The sequence below is a fragment of the Zophobas morio genome, unplaced genomic scaffold, assembly GCF_036711695.1.
Source record: "Zophobas morio isolate AGI-343-1 ecotype UQ-CSIRO unplaced genomic scaffold, CSIRO_AGI_Zmor_V1 ptg000021l, whole genome shotgun sequence".
Classification (NCBI taxonomy): Eukaryota; Metazoa; Arthropoda; class Insecta; order Coleoptera; family Tenebrionidae; genus Zophobas; species Zophobas morio.
The window spans coordinates 8,197,569-8,220,972 of NW_026972126.1; the positions used below are offsets into that span (position 1 = coordinate 8,197,569).

The 23,404-nt window shown below is 32.8% G+C and overlaps 1 protein-coding gene across 3 annotated transcripts in view; it reads left to right on the forward strand.

Moving 5' to 3' along the window:
- The window catches only part of LOC135132791 (calpain-9-like), a 179,780-nt gene that overhangs the window by 91,576 nt on the left and 64,800 nt on the right, over positions 1-23,404 (forward strand). For all 3 annotated transcript variants that reach the window (XM_064060988.1, XM_064060990.1, XM_064060989.1), the window contains exon 3: positions 22,190-22,265. In XM_064060988.1, coding sequence (XP_063917058.1) covers positions 22,190-22,265 — 76 coding nt within the window. The remainder of the gene's footprint in view (positions 1-22,189; positions 22,266-23,404) is intronic.

The following is a 23,404-nucleotide window of genomic DNA, read 5'->3' on the forward strand; positions in this document are numbered from 1 at the left end:
AGGTAGAGGTTCTTGAATGTGTCACGTGCCCGGAATTGAGGAGCGAACGAGGACTTTGAGTGACAGTAATAAATAAAGGAATCCTGATTAGAAGTGCCACATAAGAGATGTTTGAATGATTAAGTTAAACGGTTCTATGACAAAGCTATATGAAATATTGTTTGTAAATTGTGCAGTTATTCCGTTTAATTTTCCTACAATAATCATCACACTAAATAAAATAATTCAATTTGAGTTGTTCAGTGGTAGTAGCTTAACGGACCTGTCCATGATGCTGCCGATGGAGTTGTTGATGAAGACGAGCTGCTCGAAGGGCTTCATCTAGGATTTCTTAGATACGCCCTCGATAAAATAATTAAATTTGAATTCTTCAGTGATTTTTGAGTTAGAATCGAGGAATAATTTCTAAATTCACTTTGACATTTCGATTTTCGATAGCTAATCTAAGGACGCGATCGATAATGTTAATTTCCAATGTCCAACTTGGATGCAGCACCCTGTATAACGCTCTTTAACTATCACTCGCGTAATAAAAACACAAAAATTAAGACAAATTATGTCATCGTCACTCGAGTTTCTTATCCTCTTATAACGAGTCCTTCTGAAAGCGCCCCTGGTGCCATCCTGTTCGCGGAGGTTAAAATGAGACCTCCACTTCATCATCATCACCATCATCATCATCTCGGAAATGCGTTCGTGTCGCTCAGTTTACGGGGCATCGTAGCACAGTTATAAAAAGCGGAAACATTTCAAGTGTATATACTTTGCTAAAATATGACGAAGGCAGTCGCCGTGTATAAGAAATAACATTAACATTGCACGGCCGACATATTTCTATCATTGCTAGTCGAGCAAAGAGAGCCGGCCGGATCAATTTAATGGTAATAGAGACGGGAACGTGTACTTCATAATTTAGATAACGTTATTGGATCATTTCTCTATGACTTCAGCCGGTTTACGGACATGTAACGGCCGTCCATACTTCAGCAAATCGTATAATCGCTAATAACTTGGATCATATCCGTTTCTAACACACCGCTGTTTGTCCTCAATGTAGTCGGTCAGCGCGGCCAACAGTGGAGGAAACTTATATTTGCATAAAATACGCTTTTTCGAGAAGAGTTTTAGTGAAGCAAATAGATTAAGTATTTTTATTTCAGCTAAATTTCATTTGTAACGTGTTAACTTTTTCTGTTATTTTTTTTAATGGAGAGATATTATTTAAGTGCAAAAATAGTTACCGTTTTTATAGTGATTGCTAACTAACCTATAGTTACGAGACTATTAGATCATGTCAAACAAAAAGCAAATGTTTGTCAAAGAGTACTTACTAATGATTACTTCAACGTAGCTACTTATTAGATAAATCCGCTAGGTAACGTCACTCTGTTATTTGATTATCACTTATCTTTAACTGGACTAGTAATACACTAGCATCAAGTTTTATTAGTAATAATTCTAAAGTAAGTCAAATAGGTCACTCAAATGTAATAAATCCAAAACAACAATTTTATTAAATAATACTGATCTTATTTGCTAATGATCGGCGAAATATTTTTCAGCAAACGTAACAAATTTAGAGCTAAGGTTTATCAAGTCGTGTTTTTACCAGGATTATTTCTCTCTGATGTATATGTGTGGATTATTTAATTTATTAAATGACATTTTTCAGACTAGTTACAATTTTTTCAAAAACAAAAAGTACGATTTTCTACAGTTTTAGCACAAATTTTGCAAATTTTGAAGTTTTTATATTGGTTATTTCGCAAGCAATAGCTAAAGGAAATGTCCCAAGAGCTTTTTTTGACAAATGTCATATATTTTTGTTTTAGTTGGTAGACTATAATTTGTAATTTTCCTGAAATTCTTGGACCATATTAACAGTCCTTTACGAATACGTTTTATGTTTTTCATAATTAAAGAGCGGATTTATATGTACAAATGCAATGTCTAGAAAAAATTATTTAAAATTAAATATAAATTGTTATACACGCCACTGTTAATGGCGTGTATAACAATTTGAACTACCATAACTACTATTCAATGAATGACACAGAACGACTAGGATTAAGAACAAAAAAACTGCACACTGATAAGCAACGTGTAAAAACACAAAAAAGGTCCGTCATGTATCAGCTGGTTGCCGTCGTGTGTTCGGTTAACGTCTTTGACAATAGTGAATTTTTAATTCAGAGCATGTCGACATGGTAATCACCCTGTATATGCACAAAATTTCTTCGAAATATGCACGATTTTTGCTAAATATGCACAGTTTCATACACATATCCAATTTTTTATTAATTACTTTTTTACTTATTAATTTACGATTTCGTGAAATATTCAGACATTGTGTTGCGGTTTTCAGTGTTGCAGAAGTAATAACGTATTTGAGAATTACAAGATTTTTTTTACCGTATGATGCTCCAGTTTAATACTTTTGAATCTTGAGCAGTTTTCTAAAACGAGTTTTTTTTACAGTCTTCTAGTCATAATAATAAATATGCATCAGGACATATAAATCTTTTTGGATTTTTATTGCTGTAATAACGTCCAGTGCTACCTTCTGGGGCACTATATATAAAAATAATAATAAGCAAACTTTCACTAAACTTCACTTAACTTTGTTACAGTCAGTTATTAATTATTATTTATTCGTTTATCTGCATAATATCTGATGCATGTGTTGTAGATTCGAAAAGTTTCATGGATAGCATAGTTGGCGAAGTATAATCTTAATTGACAGGATTAAATCAAAAAGAAAACGCAGGTAGAGATAAAACACACTATGAGTAAAAATAATGACAAACAAAAATTTTAATTCATTTGATAAAGCATTCAATGGAGTTACCCACGAATGCAAATTATAATGCTGTGAAAAATTGCTGAATAAATCTCAAATAATAACACTCATGTCATTGCATTGTTCTAAATCAGATTTCTGTGTTAAGCCTTGCATTTTTTATTTTACGACTACGTAAAAATGTTCAATTAATGTAGACTTCACCGGTTGTTGCAACGGAAAAGATTAACACTTTGCGTTCTGAGAGTTTACGAGCTGCACTGTCTAAATATACTACAAAGCTTTGGTAAATATTATTAACAATTGAAATTTTTGAACTTCTCACTAATGTTAAGTGTGTAAAATGTATGCTGCATAAATTATGATTTAAACATTTATATAATTTTACGCGTTTTGTACTGGAAGTTTATATTTTCAGACACAACAACTAATTTTTTGGTAAAACAGAAAATATGGACAAACTTTCATCATCAAAAAAAAAATATTTCAGATTGCTTAATGAAATTAGGGACAAAAAAGGTGTATCTTCTGTGTATATTTTTAAATAGAAAATTATACCTATGTTTAATAAATTGCAGATAAATGTAGTGATTTTGATCTGTGTAATATAATACTAGACACACACTTTATATTTCAATTTTTTTGTTTGTAATACGTGGTAGATAACTCATTTTTTAAAACAAACATATCAAGCTAAAAGCAGATGTGAATTATTAATCCGCATGTGAAAAAATACACATTCCTCCACCATTCAAGTGACATTTATGTAACGTCCTGAAATATTTAGTGTGACAAGCAGACACAGAGTGCGTTATCAGTAATTCATAAAAAATAAATTTTAGAATAGTAAGAGATATCACTAAAACAGCTTGGCATTGTTTAATATACAGGTGAGTCCAAAAACATGCGCTCATAGATGTCTTATTAATTATTTAAAAGAAAAAAATCAAATATGATTGTTTGAACAACATAGGGAAGCTAAAGTCATAGTCGGTTCTACAGAGTATACAGCTTATTTTTTTAAATGCAGTTTCTCATACATTTTTAAATTTCTCCTTTATTATCTATACAAGCATATTTTTTTTAACATTTTGATATTCTAGTTTTCTTGAAATTTTTAACAATACAAACATCTACAAAATAAATGTCCATGGGATTATTTTCAATAATTGTGTTACAAATTAAGTTTTGGTATCCATAATAAAATTCTGCATAAATTTCAAACACTAATATTAATGTTTTTTACTTCCCGACCGTAAGCAAAGGAAGTGTTGTAATCAAGTCCGTCAGCCGATTGCATATAATCCTCTTTCCAGTCGTAACCATACATTTGAACTTGACAATATTGAAAAGAATTAGGAAAATTAGCTGTATGAATAGAAAATAAAACAGGATCGAATACAGATCCTTGAGGTACACCACTTTTTATTGATATGGCTTGATACTTTGCAACTTGAGATCTATTAAGAAGATAGTTTTCAAACCAAGGTAAGCAATTTTGAGAAAGACAATAATATTTTCGTTTAGGAAGCAATGAATTAAAATTAACCGCATCCAACGTTTTCGACATGGCCAGTAAAATAAGTAAAATTAGTTGACAGCAGCTTCTCAGGACGTCATCAATTAAGGCAACAGTAGTCGTACTGAAGTGTTTTCAGAAGCCTGAATGAAGGGGAGAAAGAATATTTCCCTGAGATATAAATATACGTTTAATTGTACTAAGTAAGCTCATTAGTCTAAGATCTTTAAGATAAGTTGGGCCAGATTTCCTTGCAACTGGTTCTACCATAGCACATTTCCATTGAATAGGAATTTGACTTAGTTCAAAAGAGAAATTAATGATGTGAGTTAGAGGATATAAAATCCATGAAAGGGCAATTTGGAACATTTTACATGATCCATCAAGGCCAACAGAGAAAGAATGACAAGAAAATTTTAACGTATTATCAAAAGACTGAGATTTGACTTCAGACAAATATTCGACATTAGAAGTTGATTCAGGAACATTTCCAATAAAGAATTGCTTTATTAGATCTACGTCTACAGAATAGGAATATTATCAATTTCAAAATCTTATTCGTCGTACGATCGAACACGAGCACCCTGTTATCAAAGTACTTAGGTACTCTCTTTCTAAATCCGATACATCCTCAACTAAACCGTCTTCACTACACAAATCCCATAAATGTTCAGTAGTTCTCTTTCTAACAGTGATTATCAGTGTTTCTACGAATCTAAAAACATCTGTATAACAATAAAATTTAAATAGCAATAACAATTTTTCCAAGACACCACGTACGAATGAAAAAGCACACAGAACCTCAGTGACTAACATGAATTTAAGAGGTTATGATTCGCATGCTAACATTTTTAACTTTGCGTACAGTTATAATTTAGAAACGGAGGTCTAAGAGATATGATACAAGACGCTCTTAGGAGCGAGAAAGAAGCCAGTGCTGAGGTTATCAATTTAAAGAGGACATTTTAGGCTAAAAAAAAAACAAAATAGACCCTAAAAGTAGGCGATAAAAACGGGAGATTTAGGCTCGAAAAATACAAAATCGGCACTTTGGACAAGTTTTAGGAAAAATAAATTTTGCGCAACGTCTGCTTTTCTTTCAGATCTACATTTATTATTTTACATAATCAGGGATCCTAATCTTCGTTAAAATTTGCATAACAAATTAGATATTTTTATAAATTTTTGGCAACTAGTTTTCCTAATTGAGTGGTGCAACATTAATAATTTATACTTACAATTTTCCCACAGACTTTACACAAAAACATTTTTTTTTCGTGCTTTCCCTTAACTTCTCCTTTAAAGATAATTTGACTTTGAGAATTTTTAAAAATGGCTCAAAATACTAGATGATAGCCAATTTTTAAAAAACTTTTACACTTTTGAAATTCACTCTACGAAAACTCAACCCGAACTAATTGATACAGGAAGAGAACTCGAAAGGAAAGTTGTAGGAGGACTAGATGTATCAAAGCTCTTCCTAGAAAAGCAAGAGCAAGGTCTGTAAATGGGTGTTCTAATTATTTTAAAACCTACCTACGTACTTGCAATAAAATATGTTAGCAAAAATTAAGGTCGTAACCAAAGAAGTAAAACCCAGAGGTCATCCTAAAAGATTACCACTTTGCAATTTTTATAAAGAACATCAAAATTTTGATCACCACTTTTACAAAATTAGGTATTTTTTTGAACGAAGTAAAATTTTCAAATAATGTAGAGTTAACAAGCATAACTGTCTGCCAAGAGAATCCACACTGAAGAGGGGGACGATTTCAAACAGTCCACTCTACAAAAGTTCGGTCTGGGACCAAATTGTTGGTCCCAATTTTTCTAAAGGCAATTTGAACGTTTTATTTAAATTTTCTTCGTGCTAATGTCTTCTTGCACATTATTATACAGATGGATCAGAAGGTGGTGTGTTTACCCTAAGCCTCCCAAAAGTCCAGATATTACGCATTTAGATTTTTTCTGAGGTTAAAGAAACAGTTTACCAAATACGGAATGTTTTCATGCGGTAAAAAAAAAGAAATTATGACAGTGTTTAAGATTTCCATGCTTACTATTTTTTGATAAATAAATAAATCTAGGAAGCTTTTGGACATGGATTCTGAGTTACGTTTCCAATTCTGTCGTACTCATTATTCCTTGTGAACCACCCTGTAGGTATATATAGTCAACGTACTACAGTGTTTGTTAACTGTCTACAAAAACCTTTTAGATTATTTTTAATCAGGGAATAAATTAACAAAGTTAAAAAAAAATCCAGTACACGTCCCTGGGTAGCAACTAGTCTGCTAGTTGGGACAGTGTTCTTCAAGTTTAAAATATTTTAAACACATTTGCAATTTTGCACACACCATCTAGTCTACAACACATTGGTCCGGTGGGATGCACTCCGCTAGAAGCCTTAATTAATTCCCAACCTCCAGATACACCGACTAATAACGCCATTAATGAATACAAAACAGAAAGTTAATATAATATAACCGTCTCACTCTATCGAACTGAAAAATAAGCAATTTTCATTGCCAAGTTACGCATTCGATTTTATCTCTTCATCGATAAATTAGATTCCACTATACAGATTACAGTAATACTCAAACTCCGAACAAAACAGTTGCAGGCAAACAAGACGAAATCAGTGGCGTAACATCTATCGACGTAATTAATTCGCCGGCCGCAGGTGGCGTACTAAAGGGGACCGGAGCTCCCGGAGTTTTCGAAATGAAAACATCAACAATGCCATGACAGTATTATAAAGCGCGGTCGGATTATTATGCATGGCTCGGGTTTTATATCGCGGACACTTGACAAATTCAAATAATTATTTACTGACAAGTTTAATGGACGCGCGCTTGCCGTAACATAATTGTAAATACGCTCCTGTCGTACGGCTTAATCAAAAACAACATCCATATTTGCCACACGATCAAATTGCTTCCCCACTACAGTCTCGGCTCGAGATACCCCGTGTTTAAATGATATTATTTAAAATACCGGCGAACGTTATGTGTGGTCGCCGTATAATTGAAAGTATATGAGGATACAGGGAGTGGTGAAAGAATAACGTTAAAATTCATACATTTTTTGTTTATAAAGATAAAATCCAAAGGCAAACATAAAAAAATTTCGCTAACTTAAATTTCATAATTAATAAAATTTTAAAAGTCACGAAAAATTGAAAATTTGGCCTTGAACCATGATCGTCAACAAAATGGAATGGTTGTGTTTTTTATGGCAAAATGCGTTCAAATGAAACCCTAAAGTTGGAAAAATTCTCCCCAAATTAAGCACAAAATAAGCAGGAGAAAATTATTTAATTCTCCATTATGGCGGGAAAAAGCTGTGAAAATAAGCTATGGAGCATGAGGACACACGTAGTTTCCAATTGCAAAATCTTCCTCTGGCTAACAACAATCAAATCAAATACTTATTATGAATCAATCAAATATTTGAATGTCACAAATTAAAAAAAAAAAACAAAAAATTTCTATAAATGACTATAAGGTCAATTTATTGTGGTTAAACATCATAATAAATGTAAATGTTCACCATTTGGTTCAAGCCACATGTTTCCTCTCTTTTTAATTTCACAAATGTTCTGCAACATCCTTTCGTCAATATTTTGGACGCATTGTTGAATTTCATGTTGCAACAGAAACTCCTGACTGCTGAGACAATCTTATCAAAGAGTTTGCGGATTCTGCTCGAGTCGTTTGAAATCATCAGCAACTTCCTCAGATACCGAAGGCCTTCTAGGAGATTCCCCTTTGTTGACACTGCCAGTTCGAACAAATATGTTGACTACATTTCTAATGTGACCCTCTAACAATGTTTCTTGAATTTGCAAATTAGGGTATTTGGCTAGATATTCTTGCTTGCAACCGGTTACAGAATACACCGCTCTCCGTTTACGAATGTCCTATTTCAGTAATAAAGGCAACAATGAAAGTGTATTGTTCAAGAGAATAAATCATTTTCACAATCTTCGCTTCTTAGCACAAAAACAAAATTTTAGTAAGCAAGCACCAAGAGTTTTGAAAACGACTGTTTTGTTGTTTTGAGCTAGAATCAACGAGAATTACTATAATTCGCACTTGAAAAACGTTAGAATAATAAAAGCGATGACTTTAAATGATATTTGCTAGAAATGATATTACTGACAACTGTAATAATGAGGCATAATTTCAGCGATACGGGATTTTTAAATACATGGCCAACTACGCCCTAAAAACCCTATTAAAAACAAGCAAATATTAAATCAATTATTATTTGACATTTAAATTAAATAATTCATTTGATGAAACTTTAAAAGATCCTTTTTCTAAAAAAGGATCAACCTTAAAATTAGTTTAAATGCCATAAATGAACTATTGTACATTTCAGGGAGAAATTGTGAGAAGTGGAAAAAGCAATACTTAAGGAAAAACATCCAGTTAGAGAGAGACTGTGGCGTTGACTGCGATTCAAAATGCTGTTTCGGGGCGTTGCTTTTTTTTCAGCGCCAAATTTTTATTCAAACCGGGACACCACAGTATTATTAATTACAGTTTCTAATTTGTGTTTAAGTATCATAGTTTACCAGAATTTGCTTTCTGTAGCAGTCCTTGGTTTAAAAAATTCACATTCATATTTGAAGAAATAACATGTAGCATGGTAATTTTGAAATAATGTTTTCTTGGTTATGTATACATAAAGTATGTTTTTAATTTTGTATCACAACTAAAAACTTAAACAAAAAATGCGTTTTCATTAAAGAAATAACACGATGTATTACAGAGTGGAAATACTTTGAGAAGAACACCCCAATAAAATATCGCAGTAGTTGTAAAAGTGTCCAGACCAGTCCATTCACAAATATACACTGATCAAGCTTCAAGAAATTGTGATGGCTCAAAATTTTCTTCTCGTAGTATTTGCATTCTAGCACAGCTGGATTAGTTTACGAGAGAGTCTTAACTAGTAAATAAAATTAAAAATAACCAAAATGAATGTTTAATATATTTATTATGTGACACATAATTACTGTCATATGATTTTAAAACTAAAAATCTCCAAAATGCGAATTCTCAAAACGGTATAACTAAAAGAAATAATGTTACATATGCTAAAGTTCTGTAAATTGTAATATCAGTGGAAATATTAAAAATATAAAATCACAAATGTTAAAGTTTACTTTTTAAAAATTATACCCCTAATTAAACACTGTGACAAATAAAAGAATCAAAAACTAAGATAACAGATGCAATAATTTCAAAAATAGCAAATATCAATCAATAACTAGAAAAATATTAGGATAGCAGAGTACTATTTATGTTACTCCTTAAAAAAATAAATAAACAAAAATCGGACACAACTGTACATATTTTTGACACTTTGTGGATATAATGTAATTCGAATTTTTGAAAAAAAAACTATTTCTAGACAGCAAAATTATTGCTGAATAAATTGCTAACAAAATAAAAAAAATCCGATTGTCTTCTTTATGATTATTATAATTTTAATGTCCAAATTACAGCTTATTCACAACATTGCAAAAAAACCTGACACTTCATATTTATTACAGAATGCAGATCTACCGAGATACGATTAATTCTTGTAAATATTTATGTTGCATAAAGATATAATAATATCAATAAATATTCATGAATTTATATTAATTTTTTCACACCTCAAGATTAATGCGAAATTGATTTGATTAATCGCTGAGAGCCAATTTATATTAAAAAAAAGCAATTTAAATGTATAAATATATTTTTCAACGCAAAAATCCAAAATTCATTATTAATTACATAATTAGTCACTAAAATATTGCTTCAACGTTATGGAAAACCTTAACTTCGCTCCTAGGTCGTCCTCCTCTTCCTATTTTAATAATAATTTTGATTTAAACAATATTAGCATCCATTGAGTTACAAAATTTGTTATAAATCAGAACTTAATAGTACAGTAATATTTATATGAGACACATTTTACAAAATCGTATCTAGAAATACAGTTTTCTTATTAATGCGCAAATTTTTTTACGATATAAAATTCTGCCGTTGTCTAAATTCTTTACTTATTACACGTCCACTTTCTGATTTCTTTAGTTTCATGATTGTTTCTATTTGCATGGAGTGGATTTTAAAATGGAACAGCTAAAATGTATGCAAAATTTACAGTAGAGTACGGGCTTAATGCGAGGGATTAGGGCACTCCTGGTGCCAGTGTAACGAGATATGACCTTGGACTGGAGTTGATGTTCGCCCAAACATTAGAATAGTAGAATACCAAAATTTTAAACACTTAAAAATTCTGCCTGTAAGCGTGGTAGAACCAATTTATTGTTATATATATGAATAAGTCAAATATACAGATTGGAACTTCGCGCGAAATGCAGCTTCGGGTGCGGGAATAAGTGCGTTGTGCAACGTTCGGGGCAGTCTTCTCGTCACAAGTGGAATCGGCTCTCTGCATGATCCTCTCGTCTCGGGTTGCGTGGAATTACGGGTATCTTCTCACCTTGGGCTGCGTGGAGTTGCGGACCTCCGTGTGATCCGCTCGTCGCAGAAGGAATTGCGTCACTTGGCGTAATCGCGAAAAAGTGACCATAAGTGCAAGTACAATTCTAAGTCCGAGAAGGGGGTTGGAGTTGTGTCAGTCCAGCGAACAATAACTCTGCTTTCCGCTGACGCAAAGCAGTCCTTAAATAGCGATCGTCCCTTCTACCCTGGGCCATGATAGGGGTGACAACCAGGGAGCACCCACGAAAAGGTACTAGTGGAGCGCTCCGACACTAACGTATTTACGCTGCATGGCTCAAAATATTTATTTCAAAATACTTGAAATATTAAAGACAAAAATTGTGGAATGAAATTTTAAGAACGATGTCGGAACCACATTTATTTAATGAAGGTGCAGCCATTTTGGTATTCCGGAAATGGTGGTCATCAAAAAATAAAATAAATTTAATTTGATACATATATCAAAGACACATAGTGGTGTTTTTACGTTTAGTCATATTACAACTGGGAAACAAAAATGAGTACCCAGTTATCTTTTTTTTTTGTCAAGTTTTTGTGAATCAAAGTATACAAAAAAAATCTGGGTAAAATTCTGTACCATACACGAACCCTGTATGATTAACAAAAAAAAGCAATGTCGCAAGCTACGGGCCAAAGGTCTGTTTACCTACGCTAGCTGAAATAATGAGTTTAATAAATAGCACTCGCTTACCATAACGTAATACACTCCTGTCGCGCAGTTAAAAAAAACTGCGTCCACATTTACCACACAATCAAATTGCTTCCTCACTACCTTGTGCTTTCAGGACAGCAGTATGTAAATAATATTATTTAAAATACTTATTGATGGACTCCCTGTGTGGTCGCTATATAATTCAGAATGTAGGAAATTGCGCTGTGAACTTCGAGAGAAGATAAAGCGACCGGTTTCGTCATCAATTTGCACTCTCTTTTACACTGGAAAAAATGTAATAAGGTCAGGAATAGCATAACAATAAATAAAGTGAATTAAAGAGATGCATTAACATAAGAAACTGTAACGTTGGAGCGTTGCCATTTTTAATTAAAATACAATCATATGATGCGGTAATTAAATAAAGTCGGAAGGTGTAACTGTACAGTTAGCATTTCTTCGGAAGTCGTACACGTGACCTTAAAAATAATCAGAGCGGTTGTTATTGCATGGGAACATGAACAAAAGCGACCTGCCAACTCGATTAATTAGCGAATTTGAACTTGACATTGTTTGGTTTCTAGAAAATCAAAGAGAATGTTTGCTATTGCTAGACACGCTGTCTTGAACTTGACTTTTCATAAAATTTTATTGCGGGTGTTAGACTTTGGCGCTTTTAAAGTTATTGCATAAATACAGCATTTCGCACTTAAGTTTATTATTCTTCCTTTTATGCTATCGTTTGTATTCTATATAACCAGTGATACTAACTGTATACATTTATCTACAAAAGAAATTCTGCAAAAATTTCAATGAGGTAATTTTCAAAGACTTCGGTATTTAATGTTTCAACGAGCCGTGTCACTTTTCGTAAATCATGCTAGCGACGCAACCATTTTGCCGCTCCGTTGCGTCAGGGTTCTTGACTAGGTGCTTCAGTTATGACTGTATCTTATAATTAGAGTAAAGTGACCTATGAAACGACAACTAATACTAGTTTTAACAGTTTCAAACATTACGGTAAATTATATGGATGGAGAGAAAAAAACATTTTCAGTTAACCTGCATATATGAAAAAAATAAATGCACAGAAAGTACTTGCGTTTATTGGCTGCGTTCACAGGAAAGTTAGTACGTGAGATTCCTACAGTACAATTTACTATTTTCGTATAAGAATTCCTGTCACGATCTAAAAGAATTTGTTAATCTTTCTAAAATCATCAAATATCACATCGGAAACACAGTCAGTGATATGAATTTGTGTGTATGCGTGCGTGTGTTTCATTTTTTTATCAAAGTAAATGACCGAACCTGAAAGAGTTTCTTTAGCGCTGAATATCTCCGTTAGCTCTCAAACGGTAAATTTTGAAAAGAATCCACACAATGTTGTGATTTTTTCTAACCAAAGTAAGGATAAACAAATTTATTTAAAATATTTTAATCTGATTAGATTAAAATCTAAAAGTACGTACTTATTCTTGGTTGTGGGATCATGTGGACAATATGAAATAAAAATTGGACAAAAATGTCACACAGAAAAGAATACTGAAGTCAAAATTTGCCTATTCGGATTTTCGCGTTCTCACCTGAATGCATTTCTATTTGAGTGACCTATTTTGTTAGAAATTATAGCAAAATATGTAAGAAAATAGTGAGAATGAGTTCGTTAGCAGTGTAAACACAATTGGGAGATTCTGTTTTGTATAATAAAACTGCATTGAAAACAAACTGTGGGAAGAACCGGAGTATTAGCGACGACGTGGGTATTTATGAACCAGTTTGGTTGACGCATTTTGTTTCTGTATTTGTTATAAACAAAAAAAAAATAACGCAGTTCGTATTACATGTTGTAAATTTTCAGCAACGTTTAGAGAAGTCATCGACATTCTAGATGTTGTTTTTGTTGTTAGTTATTAAAGTCATTTAAATAACAAATATATTATTATAATTTTTATTTAGTTAGAACATTTTCATAACAACGAGATATAGTGGGTATTTACTTAATTTAATTAGTCTTGGATTTTTTAAATACACCCACATAGTTTTGAAAAAAGCTATAATATAATTGTGGTTTATAACTGTAATTATTATTGGTTTGAACAAGATTTTGCTTCTCTTGAAAACGTGGTACATTTTCTGCTTTACATTAGTAGTCATAACGTTTTATCATTGTAAGCAATCACCGCAGCAATTTACGTTTTCCCCTAATATGAATTAGGCGACAGAAATTGTTTGGTCCGACACAGAAATCCCTATTTGTGTCGATGGCAAAATTCCCTCTCTCCTGCGTGGAAAACTCAGTTCAACAAATTATCGACTCGTACCGAAACGGATGCAACTTTAATTTGTGTAACTAAAAATCTGAATAAAAGCGAATTGACGGATATTGCGTTTATGTCCGGTACAAAAAGAGAAAATTTATCGGGAAAAACTGGTTTTATATGAAACGTTTGACATCTGTACCTTAAACTGCACTTTCTAGATTTAAATATTGTTAAACCTGAAACACAGCACTTTTTCACAGCATTTGTAAGTGTAGTAGTGCAAAAATCTGGGACTGTGTGAGTAATGGTGTTTTGCAATTAAAAATATTTCGTGAATGTTGTATTTTGACTGCTGACCTAGTAACTTGGTCTGGGACGTTTTAATTCGGTGTTTAATTTACGTTCATTTATCAGCACTGACTTAAGTACTTAATGCAAGTTTTTCTCTTAGATTACCGTGAACATGAATTTTTACTTACGTGAATTTAGTTTTGATATTTTTACAAGTTATTGAAAATACTTTTACATATGTTCCTTTTTTTTCCACTTTATATTTTTAGAAAAAGATACCACAAAACATGTTTCTCAAGCATTGAAAATTGTGATAGGAACTCCGCAGGGTGGTATAATTGGACCTTTATTATTTCCAATATATATCAACGATTTGCATAAGGTACAAAACGGTAGCAGCTGTGTCGTGTACTTTGCGGATGATACAAACTTGCTGACCTGTGGAAAAGATTTCCCTTCAACGCTAAGAAACGTAGAAGATCTCATGTACCGAACAAACATCTGGTTCAATGATAACAAATTAATATTAAAGAAAGATAAAACTGTGGCTGTTATTTTCCAGACTAGACAAAATTTAAAGCTACCAAATGAAATACAGGTTGATGAAAATAATATGAGGTTATCAAAATCTACCCAACTTTTGGGAATCGCAATAGACCCGACCTTGAGTTGGAAGGATCATGTAGAATATTTATCAAAAAAACTTAATACAGTCCACTATTCAATCCGTGTACTAAAAGCATACTTGAACAAACAGTTGCTAATGAAAATGATATATCATGCTAACTGTCAAAATTTGTTTCTTATTTTTTCGTAATAGCCCCATATAAGAATGCCTGCGTTATCTACTAAAAATTGTACTTAATCTGGTATGTTTATCAATGTCATTGATATTTATTTATTTATCTGACGTTCTATTCTATTCTATTCTATTCTATTCTATTCTATTCTATTCTATTCTATTCTATTCTATTCTATTCTATTCTATTCTATTCTATTCTATTCTATTCTATTCTATTCTATTCTATTCTATTCTATTCTATTCTATTCTATTCTATTCTATTCTATTCTATTCTATTCTATTCTATTCTATTCTATTCTATTCTATTCTATTCTATTCTATTCTATTCTATTCTATTCTATTTTTTGACTAACGTTGTCCTTTTTTCGTTAGTGCAAATTTACGTAAAATTTGGTAGAATGTTAGATTAAATTATTCAGACAAACATAATAAATGAATTACTTTTACAGTTTTAAATTCACACTTTTGATCTAATAAATCAGACACAGACGGCGGACAAACTGACAGATGGAAAAGGAAGACCTATTGTTTCGTACTAAAGGAGTCATGAAACCTCGAGAAAACATAAAAGTAGCCAGTAAAAATATTCAAGGTGCCCCTTTATCGCCGACTCACCCTGTATATTGGAAAATAATCGCAAACCATAAATGAGTTTTATTGGACTCCGTCAAAGAATTATTTCTTTCCGGCACCCATGAGCGTTTTCACACTGTGTATATCTCGGACACAAAGGACTACTTAAAAATATTGTTAACATATTAATAATTCAGTGATTGGTTTTATTCGCTCTGAATGGGTAGAATGATCTTATACTAAACAGAAATAAAATTAGTCGTTAGAATAAGAAGAGGGTGTGGGCGGGTAGGGCTAATATTTGCTGAAATAACACAGATTTTGGCAAATGACATATCCTACAAGAAAATAGAGGGTGGGTGGTCGGAGCTAATATTTGATAAGATAAGACTGATTTTGGCACTTTTGACATCTTCGACTAAAAAAAAGTTACGATTAGTGCTTTTTTTTACTTTTTTCACATCCTAGATTCTATAAGTTTCCACTCTCGCTCGACAGAAGAACATAACTAGCCCCGCCCACCCACCCGGTCTCCATTTCGGTGATTGGTTTTATCCACTCTGAATGGGTGGAATGATCTTATACTAAACAGAAATAAAATTTGTCGTTAGAATGAGAAGAGGGGGTGGGCGGGTGGGACTAACATTTGCTAAGATATCATAGATTTTGGCAAATGATATATCCTACAAGAAAATAGGGGATGGGTGGGCGGGGCGAGTATTTCATAAGATAAGACTGATTTTGGTACTTTTGAAATTTTCAACCATTTTTCAACTATTTTCGAAAATTAGAAAATGTATTCATTTCCTTCTAGATTTCGATATCCAGAAGTGATTTTCGGCTTACTTTTTTCACATCCTAGATTCTATTAATTATTAGTTTTCATTCCCACTCCCACTCGAAAGAAGAACATAATTAGCCCCGCCCACCCACCCTGCCTCTTTTTCAGTGATTGATTTTATCCGATCTGTAAGAAATGAATAATCTTATACTGAACAGAAATAGAATTAGTCGTTAGAATGAAAAGATGGGGGTTGGTGGGGCTAGTACTTACTAAGATAACGCTGATTTTGGCAAATCAAATACTTTCCAAAGAAAGAGAGGGAGGGTGGGCGGGGCTAATATTTGATAAGATAAAACTGGTTTTGGCATTTTTGACATTTTCGACTGTTCTTCTAACTAGAGGAGGTCAGGTCACGGTAGGTCAAGTCAGATCAGATGCATGAAATAAGAAATAAATTTTATAACAAATAGTATAACAAAACAAGCAATTTAATTTTAAATCTACAAAACTGAATCCTTCGAAATTTTCCAGATGTTTTAAAGTGAACATAGGTATTGTCACCTCAAAATTTTGCCAAATAAATCCCATCTAAAATCTGCAAAATATGATGAGTAGATTTGCTTATACAGGCTAACTAAAAAAAAGAATGATTTAATTTATTTGATTGATTAAATCAGGAACGGCCCACTCCATTTCCTCGAAAATTTGGAAATACTTACGTAGTATTGCTATTACACTGCACCAATTCAAGTTGTTTCCTTGCAAAAATGTCATCATAAAATTTTGTATAGTAGAAACTCATTTGAAATATAAACGTAACACGCTTTTTTACAATATCTATGTACATATATATGGACTTTTTGAACTTATAGGGGTTCTCATAAGTAAATAAATACAATTCGTAAAATAAAATTTTATAATTTTTCGAAAATGCTGGATATGTTTCATTGTACTTCATTGGCCAGGAAAGTTCTGTCGAAACAATCTTCAAGCATTTTTTTTGCTGAAATTACGTACAAAAGATATCTTAGAACAATTAATACGTGAACAAATATGTTTTATCGGTTTGCCCTGAAATTCTGGACACATAGTGGTTTAGATCTAATTTTATACAGGCTGATTTAAAAAATCGTACATCAAATTAACTGTCACTGTATTTTAATAGTAATTTGCTGCTTCTCTGAGGTAGGTAGCAATCTGTCATTCGATATGAATTATTGCTTGCCTACCTATCAGACAGCAAACATTGAATGAGCCTAAGAAAATTAGATCAAAATTACAACAGGGAGGAAAAACTCAAAGGTAACTTAATATACAATCATATCATATGATCATATGTATATTAGAATTGATGTATTTGTTCCCACCAAAAAGTTGGTTATATCATTTCAGAAACTTATTTAATAAACCATATTATTTCAAATACGTTATAACATAATCGTCAACGTGATTTGAATTCTGATTTAATAATCCATAAATTTTTTATAACGTAACGCTTCATTAACTCAGGACCTAATTATAATTAATTGTTCAAGCGGTCTATTGTTGTTGTAATTTAAATTACCATCCTTAAACGAGGTAAACTGTTATTATATCTAAACTAGTTGTGTTCATAGCAAAAAAATTACGTTACAACGTTACGAACAACGTTATACATATTTTTCACTCATTCGAATGAAAAAAAATTTTTTTTAAATACAAAACTTTACATGACCTTCCAAATTTGGTATCAACCCATTTTTGTATATGCTTAGCCACATTTCGATTATAATAACTTACGCACATGTAGATAGCAATACGTGGGTGGTTTCCTAATCCTGCCCGCGTCCTAATAGCAGTAATCGGCACAGAATACATACACTATTAGATTAGGTAATCCTAGGGTGTGATGCAATGATTATCCTCTTAATTAGCGCCCTATATATGGCTACGCAATCGAAGCTCGTGATCTCGAAACTGTAACTTCCTTCATGTATTTGGCGGTGTGACCCTCTAATCGCCACGTTTACAGAATAATTATCGCCATTACGGCCAATTCCGATGCGATGTCTGTAATTTGCGTTTCATATCATCGCGTAAATAATGACACTCGGCCGCAAACTTCGCACAATACCATCCTCCGGTAGGTTTAATCACGAAGTGAAAGTAAAACGGTTAGAAATGCATTCCCATGCATACGTTATTTCAGTTCGCGAGCTCAAATTTGAATACAATTATAGCTGAGATAACTGTTTCACTGACTTTTCTTTATTCTGAGCACACTGAACGGTTTCCGCCATTAAGATAATTCAAATTAGTCGAGGCTGCGATTTTTTTTTCTTGCGCATCTTCAGCTGTTTGTTATTGTTGGGAGCGCGAACGGTACTCGGAGGCCTGGCGAAAGAGGGAATAATGTAATAGTGAGATGAAGTTGGATGAAGTTAACATGGTCTATGATCATCCTGCATAAATGTATTAAGGTTAGCGCACACTGGACGGTATAATATGAAATATAGAGTGATCTTAGCGTACCGCTACCATAGATGGAGTAGTTTGCCGCGCACGATATGTAATTTATTTAGTGATAACAACAATGTTTAATACGCCTGCGCAATGATGTCCATTAAAGGTTCTGAAAAGGTGAGATGTCAGAAACAATAGGTTCTTCATTGTTTATTAATTAAGAAGACATCACGAAGTTCTAGACGACGGATATTTGCAATTCACAAGGTCAGAGTAAATTGAATTGCGATTATAGGTCGTAAATACTAGTCGAGAATTATTAAATTTGTAAATTACTTAATTTTATAGTATACCTTCTGCCTTACATGAAGTTTATCACACTGATATTTAAATTTTTATCAAATAAATAGACTCCTATACTCGTGGTCTATCAATAGGTCTTGATTTTTTTTACCCCGGACACCTAAATTTTCCCAAAAAATTCAAATTGTGTAACAGCTTTTATTATACTAATATAGGGCTTTTATAAATGATTCTAAGGACGCAGTTGGCCATGGATTTCAAAAACCCCGCTTCGCTGAAATTATGTCCGTGGTTATGCATCATTATGACAGTTCTCGCTTGTCACATTAATGTCTAATGTCATTTGTAACCTGTCATTTAAAGTGGTCGTTTTTATTCTTTTAATGTTTTTCAAGTGCGAATTAACAGTAATTCTCGTTGATCCAAGCTCAAAACAACAAAACAATCATTTTTAAAACTCTTGGTGGTTGCGTACGAAAATTTTGGTTTTACGCTAGGAAGCGAAGACTGAAAACGGTTTAATCTGTTGAACAAGACACTTTCATTGTTATGTCTTGTTGTCGCAATCAGACTTCGTAAACGAAGAATCTGTGTATTCTGTAACCGCTTGTAAGCAAGAATATCTGGCCAAATACCGTGATTTAATAATTCAGGAAACACCGTTAAAGGCCCACATTAGAGATGTAATCAACAGATTTGGTCGAACTGGCAGTGTCAACAAAAAGAACTCTCGTGGATGATTTTAAGTATCTGGGGAAATTGTTAATGACTTGAGACGACTTGAGCAAAATTGAACAATTGAACAACGGGTCCAAAGTATTGACGGAAGGATGTTACAGAACATTTTTGAAATTAAAAATAGAGTGAAAATGTACCTTGAACAGAATGATAAACATTTACATTTACTGTCATGTTTAACCGCAATAAATTTATTTCTTTTTATCGTCACGAATTAGTTTTATTTTTTAAAAACATAAGGAGCGTTTAAGCAACCAGTTATACACATGTGTGTGGTCCATGTGTGATCTTTGTCACGCGTCCTTGGGCACTTAGTACGGATCTCCGTACAGTTAAATCTGAGAGGCGGCACGTTTACATGACCTACTGCGACCCTATAATCATTTATAGAAACCCTGTATAAGACGAATCGTTCGTATTAGTTCAGTTGGTTAGAACCTTATGCTAATGATATAAAGACTACGATTCGGATCCAATTGCGGGTTCGATAGGCTACATTATTTTTTCTTATACTCTGATAACTACCGAGATAGTAATAAATAACGCCATTAAAGTTACCCATGAATATTTGAAAATTTGTTTTTTGATAGAATTTTCGTCTTGTCAGATTAAGATTACCGTTAATTTGAAAATTTCATTTGAAAATGCAACGATCAAAGACGAACTTTCAAAAATCGATTGTTGTCTTTAATCACGTTTGTATTGCTCTCTCCGTATTATCTACATTTGCTCGATTTATGCTTCAGGATCGAGGTAAGTTCTGTCTAGTAACATAACACCAGTTGTTATATTGACATTTAAGGGTTCGCTTAAAACGTCTGTAAGATTGCAAAGCATTCGGTTTTGTAGTTCCTGATTTAATCAATGAAAGAAATTCAATCATTCATTCATTTTTGGAATCATGCTGTATAAGAAATTGTAAAAAATATGAATGCAATGATGTTATCATATTTTGCATATTTTTCGATAGAATTTGTTAAAATTTTGAGATGTCTCGGGTAAAAACTCAACACGGATTCACGAACTACACTTCGACGACTGTATATCTTATACAATTTCAAATCCATTTACTATGTACAATTTTAAGGTGACGTCATCACATTGTTGGTAGGGATGATTAGATAAATTTTGGTTAGCGTTTTACCATCTACTATATGATATTCATAATACACATAAAGTTTGACAATAATCGGTTTCGATGTTTCGGAGTTTATCTGAGAAAAATCTTGACAGACGCCGAACGGTCAGACAGCCAGAGAGAAGCGGGAGAGCTATATTTTCGTACCCTAAGGGTCATGATGACACTTCGAGAAAATATGAAAGTAGCCAGTCGCCCGATGAACTCGATTACAATAGTTCTTTAGGTTACGCTCGGGAAGTTAAAAAAAATGTCTTCGGTCATTTAGACAAAACTTTCCTCACCCTTGAACAATCGTTCCTGTATACTTTCGAAGAATATTTGTGTAACAAAAATTGACACAGACAACAAACAGACAGGCACCAGACAGATAACAGACAAACAGAAACGCGAGACCTGCTTTTTTATACCCTAGGCGTCATGAAAGTCGACAAAACATGAAAGTAGCGATTCGCCAGATGGATTTTATTACGATACTTAACTCAGAAAGTAAAAATTTAGGTATAATCTCAGTGAAGAAAGGCCCACGAGAAAATCCAACTGGAGATTTCGTTATTAGTACAACGTTATCACCACCGTTACAGTTGTATTACTCTTACACTATTATAAAATATTATTGTATAAATATTTTGTATTTTTTGGGGGGGAAATTTGATTGTGTAGTGTGAAAACTCAAGCCGGATTCATAAATCTCAGGGATAGAACTATGAGGACGGAAGTATGTTATTTTATCAAATTTAAAGGGCATTTACTGCGCAAAGTTTTGAGATCACGTCATTAAATTGTTGGTGGGGATGATTAGACAAATTATTGTGGTTAGCGTTTTACCATCTACGATATTCCTAAAGAAAAAAAGATAATGATTTTAATAAGCTACCAGAGTTTTTCAGCATCGTTACCTCAAGTGTGTCCTGAAACTTATTAAAATTATTCATATTTAGCCAATCTACTACTTTAATTTTTTTAATGATCTTAAAATGATCATCAGAACTGTAAAAAGGCAAAGAAAATTCATCTAGACATCCCTTCAAAACGTTGATGACGTTTTTTTAAACGTGGACAATCTCACTTAAAATGTACACGAAATACGGTTTAATAAACCTCCCATGTTTTTAATTTTAAGAGATACCTTGCCACCTTATAGTAAGTACTTTCGATTTCCAAGTTGCTAGGCTACCGTAGAATATTTAGTTACGATTGAAACACCTTAAACTTAATTTCATTTAAAACACCATCTTAAAAACAATTACGGCCAAAATGACTACTTCACTGAACGGTTTCTGTCATTAAAATGATTCAAATTAGTCCACAATATATTTTTTTGGTACCATCTTCATCTGTTTGTTATTGTTGCAGGCATGAACGGTACCGCGAGGCCGTGGATGAACGGGCACGCCACCAAACCCGAGGACAAGCAGTCAACTTTGTCGAGGTAATGATACGAAGGAGTTAATGACGTTGAAAATGGTTCTTCTGTTTGTTTACACAAGTGTTTTTTTCTAGTTAATCGGAGATAGTAAGTCACGGATGGGCAACTTTTCTTCTTGTTGTTACAAGAAATCGGTTAGTTTTTGCATTTATTAGCCAATTCGCGGTTCACTCAAAATTTTGTTTTAAAAATGTGGTCAGTGTACGTTTAACAATTGCAAATTAATTTATTCTTAAACACCATTTGATAGTTCGGGTTTGGTCAAGCATGTATTAAAATAGACATTCAGCTTTTTTGATACGTTTATTGCAGGTAGATGAGGTTGTTAGCTTCAAAGCAAAAAGAATTGGTTACTGTTGGTGTTCGATTGTGTAGGCTTTTTCATGACCTCCTACAACTTCAGCGACTTATTTTTAACAATTTGATTGTTGACAGAATGTTCTCATATAACAAGATAAGAATAAAATAAAATAAAGCAACTTTAAATAGTTTTTCTTAATACATATACAGTGTGTGTGTGCGAACAAGGGGAGTCAAATAAATTCAAAACCATATTTCGAAGGTAAATTAATAATAATGGTCACGTTAAAAATAAGATAGTACAGTTTCTGCAAGAATTCCTACCTTCTTTTAGATAGTCAAAATTGAAAAATTAATAGCCTTATTGTTACTGTTTTGACACTTTTTTATTATTGGATATTTTATTGCTGGCCACTACTGTAATTCATATAAAATTGATCATGTATGTTATATAATTTCATCTCTTCTTTTTTCGTACGAACATGTAATAATATATAATTTTATAGGCTTTACCCCAGCGTAACTACAAAAACTATAGCTAGAGTTCTTCCTTTATGAATTTCAAAACCCGAGATGATCATACTTAATAACACCACTGCAATTTTATAATATTTTGTTTTCTATACAGGATGTCCCAAGGTGAAAGATTACTCATTTCCTGGCGACTATTGAAAAGTGTTTTCACACATCTAATAGAACTAGATTTATAACCCGAAATTATTGTCAGACCTTTTGTTTCAAAGTTACGCAATAATGTTTTTAACAGACCAGTGGATACACTTTTACGTACTTGTTTAAAATTCGTGCAGTAAAAGAAGAGCATAATCTAAATACAAAAATCT